The sequence below is a fragment of the Protopterus annectens genome, chromosome 6.part0, assembly GCF_019279795.1.
Source record: "Protopterus annectens isolate FY-2018-M chromosome 6.part0, PAN1.0, whole genome shotgun sequence".
NCBI lineage: Eukaryota > Metazoa > Chordata > Ceratodontiformes > Protopteridae > Protopterus > Protopterus annectens.
In genome coordinates this window covers 762,765,722-762,787,026 of record NC_056737.1, presented here as the reverse complement: position 1 = coordinate 762,787,026, position 21,305 = coordinate 762,765,722, and the positions used below count along the sequence as shown (strand labels likewise).

General features: G+C 42.1%; 1 protein-coding gene across 3 annotated transcripts in view; it reads right to left on the bottom strand.

Moving 5' to 3' along the window:
- Nucleotides 1-21,305, bottom strand: part of AP5M1 (adaptor related protein complex 5 subunit mu 1) — an 857,482-nt gene that overhangs the window by 166,141 nt on the left and 670,036 nt on the right. For all 3 annotated transcript variants that reach the window (XM_044074440.1, XM_044074442.1, XM_044074441.1), the window contains one exon: nucleotides 21,118-21,242. In XM_044074440.1, coding sequence (XP_043930375.1) covers nucleotides 21,118-21,242 — 125 coding nt within the window. The remainder of the gene's footprint in view (nucleotides 1-21,117; nucleotides 21,243-21,305) is intronic.

Here is a 21,305-nt window from a genome sequence, read left to right as displayed (position 1 = left end):
ATATATACATACACATACACACACACACACACACTCATGCATGCACATACAGAAGATGCCACAGGCAAGACAAAATGCAGTCCCAGTAAATTATTATTATTTTTTTTTTTTTTGCTTCTTGACAGCTTGTAGGAAGCTAAACAAATAACACAAAATCAGCTTTTCTGCAGAATTAACTTCACTATTTCAAGATACAGGTTTTAGCCAAAGCAGAGAAAGCAATCCTACTTTAAAATATAAATTTCCTATATAGGTGGAACATGACATATAAAATGTATTTCTATTCACTTTGTAATATTCCCACAAAAAGAAGAAAACATTGTAAATATTCATAAACCTAATCTTTCAGACTTACTATTAATTTAACTCATTACAGGTGAGTGACACCACCAGGTGTTTCAGCAGTTACATCCTACTGATGTCTCAAAGCATCAAATATTGCGTTTTCATATTAGCATTAATAATTGTAAAATCATGCTACATACCAAGTATTAAAAGATTTCATCCTAAAGCAAACATAATGGCAAACACAACTATATTAATATTTGACTTCTGTTTAGTGCAGATAAAGAGATATTAACTGCTGTTCATATATATATATATATATATATATATATATATCGTTATAAATTTCATATTTTTCTAAATATCTTGACACTAGCTAGCACAGACAGAACTGCTTAGCCTCATATGAAATCTTTCAACTGGATGAACAAAATGCTGCTGACAGTATATGTGCAACTTGAGTGGTTGGCGAGATACTGCAAGCTGTTTACAAACTACTACAAACTTAATAGTTACTGTGCTTAATGTGACTTATAAAAAACAGTTTTAAGACCTAAAACCTAAAGAATACTACCAATGTAAACATAGTTTGTGCTAAAGAGTTTGACATTTACACGCCTTGTAACCCCTATTGTTCCAGAGATATGAACATTTGTTTAAAATGTGAGGACATAATTTGATTTTATCAAGAAATTTAGGCTCTGCCCACTGGAAGTTACAGTGCAAACTTCCAGGGCTCCATTGGAGGGAATAAGTTAAAGCAAATATGTAAACATGCCTAAATGACTGTTTAAATAAACTACTTAGAAGACTGTTGGAAAGATTATATTCTTCCCTATATGTTCTAAGAAATTGACAATCATGGAAAGATTAACAGTCTGAAAATAATCCTCTTGTTGCTCTTCAGTGAACTTCTCCCTCCTCCAAAGATTTGAATGTAGTTGTAGAAGGAGGGCCAATCAAAACGTACAGTTGCGTACACTTACCATAAATGTAGATGTTACAGTATATACACTGCTGCAGTCATCACATTTGGGTCATCGCTGCCAGGGTAGCCCTCGGCCGGCCCAAATACCAGACGCTTAGTATTTCTGCGTCGGTTCATAGGTAGGTTCTAGGCTATCGGCCCAAGGGCCTACGTAAGCCTAGCCAAGAAGGTTCCCTGGCTTACGCCACCCAAGAAAGTTATTTTCCTGTGCCACTGTCGAGCAGAGACACAGAAGTGATTCCCGGGGTGTATTTCCTATTTCCCATCCACTCATCAAGATTTTTCTTGAAGAGTGCTAATGAAGAACTTTGCTTGACATAGATGGGTAGCCTGTTCCAGAGTATGGGAAGTCTCTGGAATAGGAATCTACCCCTCCAGCATGTCCTGTTTATTGTGGTGACAAGGTTTAGGTCCCTAGAGCGTGTAGCTCGGAGGGATTGGGATTTCTTTAGGTGTAGCATGTCCAACAGCTCTGGGTTTGACACAGCTTTATATATTAGGCAGAGATCCCCTCGGAGTAGGCGATATGTTACGGAGTAAAACTGGAGTTTTTTGAGACTGTCAGTGTAGGGCATTTGTTTGAGTCCAGTAATCCTCTTTGTGAGGTACTTCTGTGGCCTTTCCAGCTGCTGCAGATGTCTTGTGAGGTACATTCCAAAAGGGGCATTGTACTCTGTAATGGGTCTAATGAGTGTCAAGTAGAGGGGAAGGATGACCTCTTTTGTCCTGGATGAGGACCCTTTTATGATGAGGTGTGCCACGTAGAAGGACTTCCTGACTACTGTGGCGATATGACTATCAAAGGAGAGACTACTGTCCACCTGGGTCCCAAGGTCTCTTATCACGCATTCAGTGTTAAGTAGATTGCTGCCTATGTGGTAGTTCATGGGTACAGAGTTTTTACCAAAGGGAATAACACTGCACTTTTTTGCATTGAGCTTGATTGGCTCTGACACCAGGCATCTGTCTCAGAGAGGCCCTTCTGTAGGATGTTAACATCATTTGGGGATTATGGCTCCTAGTTTGCAGTCATCTGCGAACTTCGTTAGCCAGAGGCCTTCTGTGTTTGCCTGTACTTCAGAGAAGTAGATGCCAAACAGGAGTGGTCCCAGGATGGAACCCTGTGGTACTCCACTTGTCACTAGTTTGAGGTCAGATTTGGAGTCTGCAACTTTTACAGTGTGGGTTCTGTCAGTGAGCCAGTTGGCAAACCATCTTGTGACGTAAGGATTTATGCCTAGTTTATTGAGTTTAGCTATAATTCCAGAATGGGGGATGGTGTTGAAAGCCTTGGCGAAGTCAAGATAGGCTGTGTGAACCACCTTACCCTCATCTACGGCTTTGGTGACTGCCTCAAAGAAGTCGATCAGGTTCAGGAGGCATGATCTGCATTTCACAAACCCGAACTGGGTGGGATCCAGAGTTTGGAGGTTACCAATGTCTTTGTTTATGAGTTCCATGATGATATGTTCCATGGCCTTGCAGACCAGGCTCGTCAGGCTAATAGGTCTATAGTTCCTGGGATCAGTGGTGGCTCCCCCTTTGTGGAGTGGATAACTGTTGCTGGGCGCCATTCAGTGGGCACAAAGCCTAATGCGAGGCTATTATTGAACATGGTGCTTAAGTGAGGAGCCAGTTCATTCTGAAGTTCGTGAAAAACGCAGGCTGGGATGTTGTCCGGTCCCATGGATGCTGTGGTTTTGGCTTTAGAGAGTGCAGCTTTCAACTGCATAGTTGTGATTACAGGGACTCTGCATTCTTCCTGTATAGATACGGGCCCTTTAGGGGGTGGGGGGGTAAAGTTAGCACTGAACCTATCTGCCAGGATGTTGGCAATATCAGTTGGTTCTGTAATTTTCGTGCCTTTCTGCTGTAACTCAGAACAGATCTGGGTGTTGCCATTGAGATTCTTGACACAGCTATAGAATGCTTTGTGGTTGTCCTTGGAATTAGTGGCTAGCTTTGGAGGATCTTATAAGGGATCTCAGCTTCTTACTGAGGCTGACCAGGGAGCTCCTCTACTCATGGGATTTTACTCTCTTTTGCAACAGTTTCTTCCTTCTGTTGTATAGTTTGTTTATGGCAGGGGACCACCAGATTAGCTTCCTTTTTTTGGAGGATAGCGTCTTGGTTCTGTTTGGGATAGCACGATCCATGCACTCGTAAGTGCTTATAGAGTGCATTTGTGTAGGATTCAGCCGTTGTAACTGTATTGTCCATCTGCATGGGTGTCATGAAGTTCACTACTTCTGTCTTAAGAAGCATGAAGTTGGCTTTGGAGACATTTTTTACTGTGGTTTCCTTAATGGGGGGTGGGGGTGGGATGTGGATATCAAGGGTGATTAGCTTATGGTCGGATCGGACCAACGAGGAGTTGACTTCAGGTGTGGAACACCGGTCACTCATGTTGGTAATTACTAGGTCTAGGATATTGTTGCCCCTGGTGGGGGTGTGGATAAGTTGATCTAGGGCATTGGAGTTTATGAATTCCAGAAAGCGTTGCGCTAAGGAGTTGGTACATGAGTAGTTTTCCCAGTTAATAGTGGGGTAGTTGAAGTCGCCCATTATTAGAGTGTTTGGTTGAACCCTAATATTTTCCAGTACATCAAGAAAAGAGGAGTGGGAATCCTGGGGCATGGTGGGGGATCTCTAGCAAGTTACAATTTGGATTGCAGTTTTGCCAAGAGTTAGTTGCACTTGGATAACCTCGGATGCATTATGCTGAGCAACTAGCCTGGAGGTGTGGATATCCTTAACGAATATGGACACACCCCCACCTTTGGTGTTTTGGTCCAGGTTACATGGCCGAAAAGTGTGGTATGAGTTATAGCCTGGTAGTGCAGGGGTGCTCTCTGGAGCCTTGAACCAGGTCTCTGTCACTGCACAGATATCGATGTTCTCCACTTTAAGGAGCGCCTCAAGTGAGTGCATTTTGAAATTTAGACTTCTAGCATTGAGTAGCATTACCCTCAGTTTTTGCTTGCTTGTTCCTGTTATGGTGGTGAATTTGTTACTTGAACCCTGCCTAAAAAAGGCACTATAGGGGCAGCAAGAGCCTTAGCCAGTATCCAGAATCCCAGGGGCGACAGGTGCAGGCCATCTGTGGCAAAGCATCGTGGTCTGTTGACCATGTCATCCCAAGCAGACAGATACTGAATCCCCTTAGAATGACACCAGAAGCTTAGCCAATTGTTGCAGTCTATCATTTTGTCCTTGTATTGTGGTATCATTCTGGGTGATGGCAGAATGCTACTCAGGGCTAGGGTCATACCTGCCTGTGCTACAAGATCGGAGAGCTCTTCCATGTCTCTTTTGATGTAGTCCAGGGAGGTACGTCTCAGGTCATTCACACCAACATGGACAATGACAAAGTCATATTTGTACTTGTTGTGGAGTGACCTGAGTGCGTGGGTTATGTGGCGGATCCTGGCACCCGACAGGCAGCTGACAGTGACCTTCTCCTTGTTTAGCCTGGTGAGTAGGACATCAGTGTGCCTGACTATAGAGTCATCTATGACTAGTGTGTTGGGTATGTTGTTTTGTCTTATTGGCTGTGTTTGAGTGGCACACTGAGTCTGTGGACTATGTGTCATTTGGGTTGCGTTGGGGGATGGAGGTTGCTTGTGTTTCTGCTTTGGAGGTCTCTGTTGCTTAGACAGATTATTATTGAGAGGCTCTGTGAATGTTTTTGAGTTTCTATTGCTGTCACTTCAGGACTGACGTCAGGTCATCAGTAGTATAAAGTAAGGCAGCCGACACCATTACATCAGTTTTTTGTGCCCTAACCTGTCAGGAGCCCCGAAGTAGGAGCCGGGATCTGGTGGAAGAACCCCACCAGTAGAAAGTAAATACCAATATGTCCCTTTGTAATGAAAGAGAAGAAGGGGGATGGAGGGAGGGAAACCAGGACTGCAACAGTAAATACACTCGAACATCAACATTTATGGTAAGTGTACACAACTGTACTATGTTCTTCATGTTTCACTGTTGTAGTCATCACATTTGGGTTGATTCCCAAAGCTGAGGAAATGGGTGGAGGCAGTCAAAGAAACTAGGGGCTGGCTAGGATGCCCTGCAAGACTGCAGAGGTAAACCCTGCCCTGGATTTGGAGAAGAGAGGCAGGTGATAATGCTTGGTAAAAGTGTGAACAGATGTCCAGGTGGCAGCCTCCAGGATGCCCCTGGTGGGGAGTCCTCTGAGGAAAACTGCAGAGGTGGAGGCTTCTCTGGTGGAGTGAGTCCTGACCCCCTTGGGGGGAGGCTTTCCATGTTGTTTGTAGCGGAAATGGATGCAGTGTGGTATCCATTTTGAAAGGGTTTGTTTGGAGATGGCTTTGCCTTCTGCCCCTGCAGCAAAGCTATCCAGCAATTGATCAGACTTTCTGAAGGATTTAGTCCTGTCTAGATAGCATCTGAGCTGTCTGTGCACACCTAGAGAGTGCAGAATCCTTTCGCCCTTGTTCTGAGGATTAGGAAGGAAGATGGGAAAATGAATGGATTGGTTAAGAGCCACACTGGACACCAGCTTGGGCATGAAGGATGGGTTAGTTCTGAGAGATACCATGTCAGCATCGAAGATGATGAAGGGTTCCACAGCCATGAGCGCTTGCAGTTGGGAGACTCTTCTGGCTGAAGTGATGGCCAAAAGGAATGCTGTCTTCCAGGAGAGAAATTTTAGCTTTGCAGAAGAAGCTGGTTTGAAAGGGGGCAGGGTGAGCTTTTCCAATATAAAGTTAAGGTCCCAAGCTAGGGTTGGTGGACTTCTGGGTGGCCTCAAGTTGCTAGCCCCTCTTAGAAACTTTCTGATCAAAGTGTGGGAGAAAGGGAGCTGCTCAGTGGGGAAATGATCAGAGACAGCACAGGCATGAATTTTTATAGAGGAGAAAGAGAGGCAGCTGTGTAGTAGGTCAGCTAAGTAATCCAGGATGAGAGGGAGAGAGGGCTGTGCCGTATTGGCTCCCTTAGCCTGCATCCAGGTGTAGAACCTTTTCCATTTGTCAGCATAAGACTTTCTAGTGCTAGGGTGTCTGGCCTCACAGATAACATCTAGAACCTGTTTACTGAGGTTGGAAGATTGATCCTAGGTTAGGGAATAAGCCAAACTGAGTGTCTGCAATTGGGGATGTATGAATTCCCCTTCGCTCTGGGTCAGGAGGTTTGGAATCTGAGGAAGATACCATGGTGGTAGTGGGGACAGGCTGCACAGCAAGGGGTACCAGTGCTGGTGAAGCCAGTCTGGAGCTATAAGAATTGTCCTTGGTATTTCCTCCTTTATTATGAGCAGTACCCTGGGGATGAGAGGTTGTGGAGGAAAGGCATGGACCAATAGATTAACCCAGGGGAAGGACAGAGCATCCACTTTCCAAGCCATGCAGTGATGCTCCCTAGTGCAGAATTTGCTGAGCTGATGGTTGGTGTGGGAGGCAAAGAGGTCGACCTTCGGGGTGCCCCATTTCTGAGTTATCAGGGTGAAGGTTCTTCTGTTGAGCTGGCACTCGTGTAGGTCCAGAAGATTTTTGCTTAATTGGTCTGCCAGAGAGTTGAGACAGCCTGGTAGAAATTGTGCTAACAGGTGCAGTTGCATGGCAGAGGCTGTGTGCCAAAGGATCATGGCCAGCCTGCATAGAGGGCAGGAGTGAGTTCCTCCCTGCTTGTTGATATACCATATCACACTGGTGTTGTCTGTTTTGATTTAGAGAGCTCCTGGGGAGAGAAGGGGTTTGAAAGCTATCAAGGCGTGCTGGACAGCCATCATCTCTTTTTGGTTGATGTGCAGAGGGATTTGCTGCGGGCTCTATTGGCCCTATATGCACCTGCCATCCAGGTGTGCAACCCAAGCATAGTCTGATGCATCTGTGGTGAGGATCTGGGTGGCGGGGGATGGTGAGAAAAGGAAGTCCCTTGTTGTGGGAGCATGCTGTTGCCCACCAAAGAAAATCTTTTCTGAGGTAAGGAATTATAGGTATAAGAGTTTCCAGGTCTTGAGAGTGTCGACACCAAAGGCTGTTTAGGTACCACTGAAGTTTCCTCATATGCAGTCTGGCATATGGAATACGTAGTATGCAAGACGCCATGAACCCCAGAGCTTGCGATCTTCCTTGTAGATAACTGGGGCCTGATGGCTAGTTGCGAGAAGTAGGCTGTCAGGAAAATTTGTTTTTCTGGTGGGATGCTGTGTCCAGGCTTGCTCCCAGAAAGAAAATCCTTTGGGTGGGCACCTATTTGGATTTCTTTTCATTGACTGTGTACCCTAGGGAGGTTAGTAGGATCTTTACAAAGGCCAGGTGCTTGAGCAGCTTTTCCTGGCTGTCTGCCTGAATAAGGCAGTCATCTAAGTATGGGTAAATCGGATATTTCTTTGTCTGCAAAAGGCAATGGCCAGAGCCAGATATTTTGTGAAAACTCTGGGAGCAGTAGATAAGCCAAAGGGAAGCACAGAGAACTGAAAGTGCTGAGATCTTGCCCTGAAATGGAGATATCTCCTGCATGATTTCCTGATAGGAATGTGGAAGTAGGCCTCTTTTAGATCTAGGGTGGCTAGCCAAGCGTCCTTGGAGAGCATGGGTAGCAGCTGCTGGAGGGTGAGCATTTTGAATTTTGGGATCACCAAGAAGGTGTTTAGAATGGATAGATCGAGGATGGGGTACCAGGTGCCCTCTTTTCTGGGCACAAGGAAAAGTCTGGAGTAGAAACCTTGGCCTATCTGTTCTGCAGGAACATGCTCTACTGCCCTCATAGAAAGCAGAGACAGGATTTGCTTTTGAGCCTCTGCCCACTGGTTTGGAGGTAAATCTGGGAACCCTTTTGGGTTGGAAGGGTGTGGAAGGAAAATTTGTATCCCTGAGACACTATGTTCAGAACCCAGTGGTTGTTGGTAATGGTGGCCTAGGTGCTTGCGTGAAAGGAGAGTTTTCCTCCTAGGGGTAAGTGAAGGTGGACAGAGGGAGGGAGTAGGGGAGGTGAGTCATTGTGAGTTCTTACCATAAGAGGGTGGCTTAGAACTCCCTGGTTTTGAAGTGGAGGTAGTCCACTGCTTAGATCTCTGCATTCCCTGTGGTTGCTGTCTGGGGAGGTCTGGTTCCCCAGGGCCTAGGCTGGACTGGCTTGGTGGAAGTAGGAAAGGACCAGTGTTTGGTGGGACAATTACTGCTGAACCTGGGCAGCTGGACCTATAAGAAATCCTTAACTGTTTGCATGGATTTTGCTTTTTCTTCCATCTTTTTTAAGACCTCATCTGCCTTAGTGTCAAATAAGTGGTATTTGTGCAAGGGAGCATCCAACAATCTGGATTTGACATGGTCTGACAGGGGCTATTCCTTAAGCCATGCGTGCTTTCTAATGACAGATCCAGTGACTGCTGCACTGCAAGAGCTTCCAGGGCATCAAAACCACAGTGCAAGATGTGTTTAGTTACTTGACTTGCAGAATGCATTAACTCTTGTAATTCTTTAGATTCTGCCCAAGCAGGAAAGGAAGACATTTTTGTTTGAGGAGTTCCAGGGTATGTTGCTGAAATTTTAGCATATGGAACCGACAATTTAGTGCCCTGATAGCAAGAGTAGCTGAGGTGTATACTTTTTTACCACATCTGTCTAGTGCTCGGGAATCCCTATCTGAGGGGGTGGGATTCTTAGCAAAGGTTGCTTTAATCCCTTTAGGCCCTTGAGAAATTACCTCAGGGTCAGCAGTAGGATTTTTAAAAATAAATTTGTGTGAGTCAGGGACTCTATAATACCTGTCTGGTTTCTGGGTGCAGGAGGGAGGGTGTCAGGAGTTAAGCTGGACTCCAGGAAAACATCCTCCACAACATCCAGGACTGGGGTGATGGCCAAGGGTCTGTGCTGTGGAAGATCTAGGAGTTCCCTGAGTCTTTTTAGACTGAGGGTAGTCTTGACTCTCCCATTGGAAATGTTTCCTTAAGGTATGCAGCGTTTCCCACAAGGAAAAATCGTCTGGGGGAGAGGCTGAAGGGATGGAATCTTCTTCATCAGGATCCTCATAAGTAGAGAGGGGTTGCATGTCTTCATATTCAGATGCATGAGAGTCATCGGACCCTTGTTCAGACAAAACTACAGGGGACAGATCTCTCTTCCTTTTGGAGGCGGTAGCTTGGCTTCCCCTGATCAGCATGATAAGGTCTTCCGCCATTTTAAGCATTTGAGACTGAGGCAAGGAAGCAGGTGCCTGAGAGTGGGTCATCAGTTTCTTCGGTGAGGTTCATAACCCTGGTCCTAAGAAACTTGGTCATTTTTGAAATAATGGTAGTCGCGAAAGAAGAAGTTGGTGTCGAGAATCGGTAGTGCGAAGGACTTCCTCGGAAGCCGGTGCCTGCTCAGCGGCTCCGGACCCATCCAAAGTAGAGACGACCGCAGGATCTTTAGTCAAAGAAGAGTTTTGCAGCATACCAGACTCTGAAAGGGTCTTGGTAGCAGCCTGTGAATCCACAGAAGCAGGCATCAGAGGCTACAAAAGCACCTCATTGAGGACCAGAGAACTGATGACTAGCTTAATGGAAGGGTTGTCTATAGGTTTGGACCTGTGCGATCTGTCTCTGCTTTTATCTTTACGTTTTTTTTGGAAGATCTGCTGTCGGATAGCTTACCGAAGCCATATCGGAATTCGAAGACTGTAAGCGAAAATATCTGGCTACAATAAGAGCCCGATGATGGATAGTTCTGGTGTTGATCAAAGCACAGAAGTGACAACGGGGGACATTGTGGTCTGGGCCTAAACAAGTGACGCAATAAGAATGGAAGTTTCGCTGTGGTATTTGCTTTCTACAGGTGAGACAATTATTAACTTTTTATGACATCGGTTAGTGCAAGAAAAAAGGATCCCCAATGGGGTACTTAGCTTTAGAAGACTTCACCTTCAATTTGGTAGACGAAACTCGGGCAGCAGCTGACCGGCACTCGTGCCAACTGCTTCTGCTTCGGGCTCCATGGCAAGAAAGACTGATGTAACAGCGTCGGCTGCCTTACTTTATATTACTGATGACCTGACGTCAGTCCTGAAGTGACAGCAACCGATGCAGAAATACTAAGCCTCTGGAATACGGGCCGACAGAGGGCTACCCTGGCAGGGATAACCCAAATGTGATGACTGCAGCAGTGAAACACAAAGAACATCTTTCTGTAAATGAAATGTAAAGGATTTGAGTTTTATGTCTTCAGGCAAAATTTCTAAGGTCAACGAAGCATGCTTGCTTGCATATTAGCATACCTGTTGTTACAGCTGTGGGAACAGCATAAACTGCATTATAATTATACATTAGTGCATGAAAGTCTACAGACTCAAAATTCTTAATAAGAGAAAGCAAATTATTTTCCTTGGAGTCCACAATTTTTTGCAGTTTCCAGCATCCAAGAGAAAACAAATCTAGCAGAATAATATGCAAGGTAAATAGCACCTTGTAGTGCCAAAATACTAAAGGCTTAATCCCCCTTACTGCACCTATCCAGCAAGTAACTCCCTTCCTTGCAAAAGGCAGCCCAAGTTGTCATCATCATCAGCCCTCTTTTTCACCATTTTCTACATGGGGTTGGGATGTTGCTTCAACTGTTGTGTCATTTTTTTGACTCAATGCCGCTCTTACCCTTTTCAAGAGTCATGGCTGACTGCCTCAGGTGTTCTCTCACACAATCCATCCATCTCTTTACCTCTTACCTTCTGTCTCTTCCAAATCTTCACCAAAAAAGTCTTGTGCTTTCCTGCCCATGTGCCTGAACCACTGTAATCCATCCAATATGATATTTTCTGCATCTGGAGCTAGTTTGGCTTCTGCTCTAATATCATCATTACTTTATCTGTCTCACAGTGTGCATCCTACCACCCATCTCAGGCACTTCATCCCCATCATCTCTGGTTTTCTCAACTGCTTTGCCCTCACTGCTAAGGTTTCAGTACCATACAGAAGTACTGGTTGCATCCACTGTTTTACTCACCTGACTTTTATAGCTTATTTATTATTCTTCTGAAACACACTACTCCAGACACTCTGTGACAGATGGCTGCATCCCCTCCTATTCTAGATTTGACCTCTCCATTCAGATTTCCCTTCTCCTTAATCACTCCTCCCAGACACCTGAAACTGTTAACCAGTATCATTATTTTCCTTTGTGCCTCAATTTTCGTCTTCTTCTGATTTCTATTTTTGCTGACATAACAGCTATCTTGTCTGCACCCATTTTCATCCTATGTGCCTTCAGTGTTACATTCTATTCCTCTAATACCTGCTGAAGTTTCCATTCAGAGTCTGCTTGAAATGCCACATCATCTGCATTCAGCAGCTTTGTTGAACTGTCCCTCCAACCTGTTTGCTAAGAAAGTTCATCACTAATATGAACAACAATGAGCTGGACCCTGATGAATCCCTCTTTTCCATTCGGAACTTCTATGTGAGTCAGAACACCATTCATACTTGTGCCATTGGGTCCTTGTACATAGCCTACACTAATTCTAGCATTATTTCTAGGATTTCAATCCATTGCAGGACTGTCCAAATCAGCTTTTTGGGGACCATGTGGTATGTTTTCTCCAAGTCTAGGAAGGCCCATTCAGACTCCTTCCTCACCTCTATATTCTTCTCCACTGTATGTCTCACTGCAAACACTGGGTCGGTTGTGCTGCATCCTGATCAGAATCATAGAGCTGTTCATCTCTCGTCTTGTGGTCTTCTACTCTGTGTATTTCTTTATCAATCACTCTCTCCAGCACTTTTAAGCAGAGCAACAGGAGTTTCACACCTCTATACTTCCCCACAGTCATGAATGTCCCCTTTTGTTCTTGCACACTGGCACTAGAATGCTCATCTTCTAGTCATCTAGGATACACCTTTCTCTCCATAGAGCCATGAGTAACCCTCATCAGCCTTTTCTCCTGCACCTCACTCAACATTTTGACAATAATTGCTATTAACTTCATTAAGAATGCTGCTTTGTCTGACTTAATTTTCCTTAGTCCCCCTCTTACTTCTTTTAGGATGGGCTGTTCTTCTTTGTACATTATAGGCTCTGTATGGGCTGCACAGCTTATGTAGTGTTTTCTTTATTTAGAAGCTGCTAAAATACTCACTCCTTCCATCTCCTTTTGATGTCTTGTGACTTGGTAAGTAGATTGCTGCTGGCATCTCTTATAAATGGTATCTGATGACTGTCTTATTTAACTTTCTGTCTTTGCTTTGCAACCTGACAGAATTTCTTTGTATCATCTGTTGAGTCACTTTCCAGGAGCTGGTAGAGTGCCTATGATGCCTTGTTCTTTCATCTTGCAATTTCTCTCAAATCTCTTTGTTAACCAATAAGTATTCCTTCTTAACCTGATCAATAATTTCTACATCTCACTTTTTTTCTGCACTCCTCCTTTCCTTTGATAACTTACTGGATGCTTGCATTCCACCACCAACTTTCATTACATACCTTATTTCCATACCTGGCTTGGTTGCATATCCAGTCAGTAGTCTTCACACATAATGTTTTGAGGTGCCACCATTCTTCTTCAGCTCCACCTATTTTCCATTCTTCCTGAGGTGCTACAGCCTTGGGTATTTCCTTGAAATCTTTTGCTTTTGCTCCTGTCAACCTTCCAGGGCTTTGGCATAGTTTCTGTTGACCACAAAGGTTTCCCTGATCATTGCTTGCATCTGAGTGGAGCCAGCAATGGTTTATGCTGTGGACTGACCATTTTGCAGGGGATTGGATCATAGGTTCAAAAGTGTTTACTAGGTTAACACCCTCTAGGGCCTTTTTACGCCTAACCATTCATCCCAAATATCTGACAAGTTCTGGTACCCATAATAAGTGTAACTAACAAACCTGGAAGATGAAACATTTACAAACAAGGGTCTGGGAGATGAGCAATTTACAGGCTGCCCATGTTGATTACAGAAATAGCTGCCAAACCAGGGATCAATTTCCTGTTCCCTGTCCACTTGTCCAAGTAAGAAATCAATTGGGTTAGGGAGGAACTCTGCTTCACATGGACAGGGAGTCTGTTCCAGAGTAGGGGTAGTCTCTGGGATACAAACCCGTTGCTCTAGCAGGTCCTATTTATATAATAGGCAAGGTTTAAGTCTTTAGAATGGGTAATTCTCGTGCTGTTTGTTTTGTGGATATACAGGAGGTCCATCAGGGTGCGGTCTGACAACGCCTTGTATGCCAGGCATAGATCTCCACTCAACAGCCTGTAGTAGACAAATACAGGGATACGGCCTTGAGGCGGTCTGCATAGGACATTTTAATTATGCCCTGTATTCTTTTAGTGAGGAACCTCTGTAAACATTCCAACTGTTGGATGTACCTGGTTAGATACATACAACAGGGGGTTCTGTACTCAACTGTAGGTCTGATGAATGCTGAATACAGTGGAATAATGACCTCCTTGGACCTAGATGCCATACCTTCATTTAGAAGTTGCACAACGTAGAATGATTTCCTTACTATGGTGGTGCTGCGGTAGTGTTGTTGCCTCACAGTTAGACGTTGCCCGTTTGATTCTCAGAGCGTCTTCTGTGTGGCGACATGCGTGAATAGGAGTTCCTTCATTGAAGGTTGTGCGTTAGGCCCGGCAAGCCAGCACGTAAAAATCTACTGCCAATCATTAGCGGACAGGAGTTCTGCTGTGGCGACCCCTAACTGGGAAAAGCCGAAAGACACAACAACTACTGTAGACAAGTAATGGTCAGAGGACAGATTACTGTCTATGTGTGTCCCCCCAAGTCACTGACTACTGGGTTACTCTTACTGTGTGCTGTTAAAATGATAGTTACCAGGGGTGGATGACTTCCTGAAGGATACTATTATGCATTGCTTGGCATTTAGTTTTAGTCCATGGCTCTAACACAAGTTATTTGTCTGTGTCCGCCCTTCCTGGAAAAATTCCTGTTGGTGGCAGATTCTATAACTGCTCCTAATTTGTAAATTTGGTCAGCCAGAGGTCCTTGAGAATGGCCTTGACTTCAAAGGAGCGGTCCCAAGACCGATTCCTGAGAGACACCACTTGTGACTGGCCTCTTTGTAGAGGTGGACTCCCCAGTTCTAACTTTCTAGGTAATTTCTGTGAGCTAGCTGTCTATCCACCATGTGACATAACGGTTTACACCTAACCTCTTGAGTTTATCAACAATGCCAGAGTGGGACAGCCTATCAAGTGCCTTGGCCAGGTCAAGATAGGGCAGTGTAAACCATTTTTCTTCATCCATTGCTTTGGTGACTTTCTCAAAGAAGTTCAGTTGAGTAGGCATGACCTGCCCTTGATGAAACCAAATTTTCGGGTTGGGTTCAGTGTTTGGATCTTTCCTGTGTCATTAATGATCATTTCCATGATAATTCTTTCCATGGCTTTGCATATGAGACTAGTGAGACTTGCAGGTCTGTAATTTCCAGGATCTGTAGATGGTCCAGTTTTGTGCAGAAGGATGACTGTTGCGGTTCTTCATTCACGAAGCAAGAAGCCTGTTTGGAAGTTATGATTAAAAAGCAATTTCAGACGGCCTAATAGGTCATATTTCATGCTACTTAAAAGGCATGCTGGGATGTTGTCTGTGTCCATTGATACAGTGTTCTTGGCCTTAGAGAGAGCAATGAGGACCTGTTCTCTAGTGATAACAGGGGGAGTTATACTTGAAGGTTATTTCCTGAGGAAAGGTTGAGGGGGAGAGAGGGTTAAAGTCAGAGCTGAATTTGTTTGCCAATAGGTTTGCTATATCTTCTGGCTTTTTTTTTTAATTTCTCCAAGACTTTTGGGTTTCTAATACCACGATAGGAACAGACCCCAATACTAAGTCAAATTACGAGTAAAGTTCACGAAATTAGTATTGTTTCAATCTTTCATGTTAGCCAGAAGTACTCTTCGCAGCACCCACAATGGGCCCAGTAATGACTCCTCCTGCAATTCATAAACAGTTACATGTATCAGTAAAATATCCAAGTATGACTGTAAATTCTTTTTTATAAGATCCGTTGTTCCTACTACTACTGGAACTGTCCTTCTTCCACACTGTTCTCATTTATGCCTGCAAATCCTGGTATTTTATGACTTTGTGCCTCTCTGTACCTAAGACACTGTAATCACTGGGTGTAGTAATTTCAATGATCAATGTTACTTTTGTCTTCTTTTCATGGACCACTATATCTGGTTTTCTTGCATCCGTTTTTTTTTTTTTGAACTGTTGGTAATGGGTGATCCCAAGTGAAATAAAATTCATCATTTTTTGTAATGCTTTGTGGCTCATGTTTCCAGTGTTATTCAGCGACTTTAATATTACAATATTTGCACAATCCTTAATGTAACAGTCTTGCCACATTATTAGGCCTTTTAGTATACAGTCTTTCTGCCATTAGTATATCACAACCAGCAGCAAGGTGCGTCATTGTTTCCAGTTCTGTTTTACAAAACCTACATTTGTCTGTTTCTCCCACATGTTCAATGGACTTTGCAAACCAATGTGTACATAGTCCACTATCTTGGGCCGCCAATATTAGCCTTTAGTGTTTGGTTTAAATTCACCTCTCCTTAACCATTCCTGTGTTTGACCCCGATCAACACGAGATTGTTTCAAGAGTTTTCTCTACTTGCAACTATAGTTATGCATTTTCCACATTTCCTGCCTTCTCATCTGATCCGTCACCTTATACTTTTTTTTTCTGTTTTTTTGGCACATGCAGTTTCTGCCTGTTTTTTATCTACTTCTGGTTTGATTTCCATTCCCGCTTGACTCAAATATGCTTCTGCTAAACTAAACAGGAAGTCATCTTAGAATTGTTCTTTGTTTTAAAACTTTCACTATGTCTGGGACTTGTGAGGTCGGCAAATGTGTATGCAGTCCTACAATTGCAGATCTATACATGTCATCAATTTTGAGGAAGCCCACACCTCCTTCAGAATGGGGAATATAAAATTGTGGAACACACTGATTTTTATAAGTCATCTGATAAGCCTGAAGTATCCTTCTTGCTTTCCTATCCAACCAAGCCAACACATTTTGGGGCCAGTCAATCACTCCAAAACTGTAAGTCAGGACAGGAAGAGCAAACTGGTCTATAGCTTGGACTTTGTTCCTAGGTGTCAACGCTGTTTTCAGTATTCATTTTAGTCTTCTAAAATATCCCTTACTAGGTTTTATTCGCATTTGTTCATGTTTTGTTGTCGATTTTTCAATTCCCAAACATTTATATACTCCCTCTTGCTCAAGTTCTTTTATATGACATTCCTGTCCCAAACTGGTGTTTTCTTGATACTGCAGCTTTCTTGCTTTAAAGGTTGCTTTTGCACATTTAGCAAGACCAAATGACAACACCTAAAAAGTGTTGACCACTTGCAGTTGTGCTTTCAGTTCCTCATCTGATGAACCACACAGTTTTAAATAATCTGCAAAAAAAGATGAGAAGTCTTTCCACTTTTTTCTTTTCTTGGAACCAAATTGTAGCCATGACCTAATCTGTTAAATAGACAGTTTAATGGGTTAAGTGCAAGACAAAAGAGCAGCGGTGACAAAGAGTCACCCTGGAATATCTCCCTTTGAATTTTTATCCCTGAAATAATAATTTATCCTTTATCGTGGCTTAACTACAAAGTGGTTTGCTACTACTTCATCATCACTGTAATGTAATTGATCAGAGTACGGTGTACCTTATACATTTTAAGCACTCTTTTATCCATGAATGTGGGATACTGTCAAATGCTTTTTTGCAATCTATCCGTGCCACACTTACATTCTTCTTCTTTTTACAGTTTTCCATTATGACTTTATTTAACAATAAATGAGCCTTTGTTCCATATAACTTTCTTTTGTTACATTTTTGTTCTATTGCCATGACTGAGTTTTCTTCTAAATGACTATATACTCTGTTGGCATTATTCCCAGTGTATAGTTTATATGTCATGGGAAGGCAAGTTATTGGTCAATAGATTTTAGGATAGCTTGCAGATTCGCTCTTCAGCAGGAGAACTGTTCTTCCTGTTGTTGACCAGATTGGCGTCTGTTTGATGTTTGCATACAAATAGTTCTTACTCATGGCTAAATCTTCATGAAAAGATGTTAATACCTTTAGCCAGAAGTTAGGTACGGCATCTGGGCCTGGGGTTTTCCAATTAGGAGTTTTTCTTAACTTTGTTTCAATCTCTCTGGTCGTTACTTCATCCCATTGCATATCCTGTACATTTACACTTCTTATACTTCTTCTATCCATTTAGCATCTTTATGTATCACAGGATCTTCACAGATATTTCTCCAAAATGTTTCTATTTCTTCTTTTTTGGTGGTGTTTCAATTCCTTTTTCCTTGTTTCCTGATTCTTTACAAATCTTTTTTGGGTCATCAGTAAATTACTTATTTTTTGCTTTTCCTTTATACTCATCTTCATATCTTCTAAATGTTCCGGCCTGTGCTGACATTTTTAGTTTATTATTTGTGATAGTGCACAACAGATCCTGAGCTGTTCTGATACTACACATTGCTTTTATCACATCTGTCTTTGAGTATTTTTGTTGATCTGTTCCCTCTTCTATACTTTTCTAACAGTGACACTTCTTGTCTTAACTGCTTTATAGTTTTTTCTATTCAATATGATGGCATTTGATTTCTCCCCTTCCTTTCTCTTACTGCCCTGTATTTTTGTGGGAAAACTATCTGTTAATAATTTAGCTGCACAGTAATAAATCCTATTTACTTCTGCTATATAGCATGAATCTCTATGAACAATCCTAATTACTGTGTGCATTTGTTTTATCAAACTACTAACTTTTTGGGTGTATTTCTTTCATTGATCTTAATATATCTCTTCATCTCTATTAAATGAAGCAACTCTTCTCTTAGAGCATTATCTTCTTAACTGAGGGCACATTCTTTGTTCTCCATTTCCTACGGGTATTCTATAGAAAGTTCAAGAGCATCTTCCAGTGACAAATTCCCTACAGTTTCATCCTGTGTCATCCATTGTTCTTTCATATGGGAACTCACTGGTCTATCACTCCACAACACTGACTGCTTCAGAGTTGCCACAGTTTCCTGTTCCTTCCCTTGCTGTGCAACTCCAACTGAACTTTTGTACTGGTTTCCTATAGAAGGCTCTAAAGTATCTTCATATGGCAACTGATCAGATGTTTCTCCTTAATTTGGGAAACCCTTACTCTATCCTGCTGTGATGGGGTCTATATTATATCATCGAACTCTTAAAAAAGTGAACGATGAATAATTGACCCCATGTAAGCAAAAGCTTACAATCTCAAAAGCTCAGAACAGTGATTTTTTTCTAAGGGGAAAAAAATCGCTGTTCCAAAAAAAAAAAATTTAAATAATATATAAAGTGGGGGCTTTGCCCCCCACACCATCCCTACTTAAATATACCAATCCAAGATCACACTACAGTGCTGAAAACGGCAATGTAATGGAAGTGGTCAAGCGAATTCTTTCCCTGGGAAAGAATTCACTTAAAAGTCGCTTTGCTATTTTGCCTTTTTGTTGTTTTAAGTTCAACCAAGACGCATTCTATCGAATGCGTCTTCGGTCATCTAATAGGAACCCCTGAGATGTTATCAGAGTTAGATTTTCTAACCTAAATCCTTTACATCGCAGGCAATCCATAACCTTACTTTTTATTTCTTTAACTTCTCCATTACTAATCTTTTTTTCTACTTTTCCTCTTTGCTTTCTTGTTTTTTTGTATTGTAAAATTTTCCTTATCTGGATGCCTTTGCCAGTACTTTTCTTCAAATATCTTTGGTGCTGTTCTTTTTGTATTGATTAGTTTTGCTTTTTCCTTTGCATAAATATTGCACCATATTAAATCTCTTTTTCTTTCCCATGTACATATTTATTTTTCGGATGTCTCCTGCTCCTCCTTTTTCTTCTTACTAGGAGGATTTGTTGTTCCATCATGCTGTGATGTAACTTGTGTTACACTTTCTACACTTAATGCTTCACTTTGCAGATATTCCATAACTTCAACTTCTATTTTTTAATGTCTACTGTACTAATCTTCTGTTCTACATTCCCTCTTTGTGATCTTATTTTTTGTATTGTGAAATTTTCCATACTAACAAATTTAAAATATTGCCACTTTTCTGTCTACACTATACATTTCAACAGTATAAACTGTGAAAAGAAAAATGACTGCATTCTATTCCAAATCTATATAGAATATGGAGATATGTATATACGTACTACTGTTTCTATATACTACTATTGTTCTCTATATAGTTGATAAAGAAGTCTTAATTCACTTGTTATAGTTAATTTAAATGAGGAGCGTTTCTCCCCAGGCCTGGACTGAAAAGGGGCTCTCAAAGCACAGTGAGACTATCCCAGTCAACAAATAGAGGTAAATAAATTAACTTTGTGACTAGCTTTGATAATACATGGCTAGGCTAAAATGCCATCTGTAAGGTGGAATGGTTCAAAAATGCAACTTTTGGGGGTTTCACTGTTAGTGTAACACACACACACACACACACACACACACACACACACACACACACATACATACACACACACACCACCTCATTTGGTCATACCACTCAACGGGGTCAAGGACATTTTGCTGAATGTCAATGTGGACCAATACCAGACAGGAAAACAGTAAATCAACAAAACATTTAAATGTGTGGGGCAAAGCCCCCTCACACCTCCTATCCAGGGTGCAGTACCCTACACATGCCACCTACTACTACTATTACATCTCAGTGATCTCCTAGACTGCCTGTCTAGCAACTACCTGTGAACCTGTTTACTGATAGATCAATGCACAGTGAGGAATACTGGACTTCTTCCTCATTTCACTGAGTACTAATGATGAAGAAAATGTTGGTCCAGTAATGTACTTGAGCAGTCTTCTTCTGTCTGATGTCCAGCTCTCACAGTCAAGGTACTCATATGACTCAGACTTCGGCTACAACTGTCCATCGCCTAGAAACCAATTTGTTTTAAGTGGCTAGTAGCCACACTTACTCAGACTGCTTCCATTTGACTTTATAGATGTGCTGATAACTAGATACATTCCATCATACATGGTCTATTTAAACATCGGAACAGAAGAAAAACGGCTCCTCTTCTTCCTACTGCTTGCTTTTCTACTTCCCAATATTATCCAAGTGATTTGGTTTGCTGCATATTTGCATGCTAATTTTAAATAGTTTGTACCTTATTTATCATACCCTTCAGCTAAACTGACTACCTCATTCTTCTGTCTCTCCTTACTATAACATTTTATTACAATGCATCACAACTGCAAGTCAACATGTCAACATTTGGCACAAACAAAAAGTTTTTCTTCTATTACCTCAAAACACATTCACAATAGCAAAAAGCAAATTTACGCATTATAATTACTTCCTTGGACTATGTGTTACACAGGGATATAGTGCAACTGGTCTAGGACAGGTTCATCAAGCCTTGATTTGTTGAACAACACTACATGAAAACTTGACATGCCAGAAACAAAAGTGGATGACAGTGCATATCAATTTTTATACAGGGAACTCTGCCTTCCTTCTGAGGATGATATGCCCCAAACGTCCTACTTCTATTTTATAATTTTGATGTCTCCACTACTACTAAAGAAAAGGCATGGCACCACTTGATAAAATACATTTTGCACCATTACCAGCCACCAAATACTGCATTTAAAAGAGTGGTATCTAAGAATGACAATATGACAAATACAAGTTGTAAGAGCTGAAAGACCGCTACTTCATGTGAAATGCAGATTTAAACTGTACAATCTTTTGTGAATGATTTAGTTCCAAACACACATTTTATATGTTTGTTTTAAGATGGAGAAACATTTTACAAATTTACAGCTGTTCAAAAACTGCTATATAAATGTATTCTGCAACCTAAGAAAACTTACTTTAATATATGTAGTGAGTCCAGTGCAGAGTGGGTCAGTTGGGGGCTGTACATGGTTTGCTGACTCCACTCCAAACGTGACTGTTCCAGACAAAGAAACTTCTAAGGTCTTAGGGAACTTCTGACCTGTTAGAAAGTCACATATTATAAGTTAGTTATTCTGCAAAGACATTTAATAAATGTCCCAAA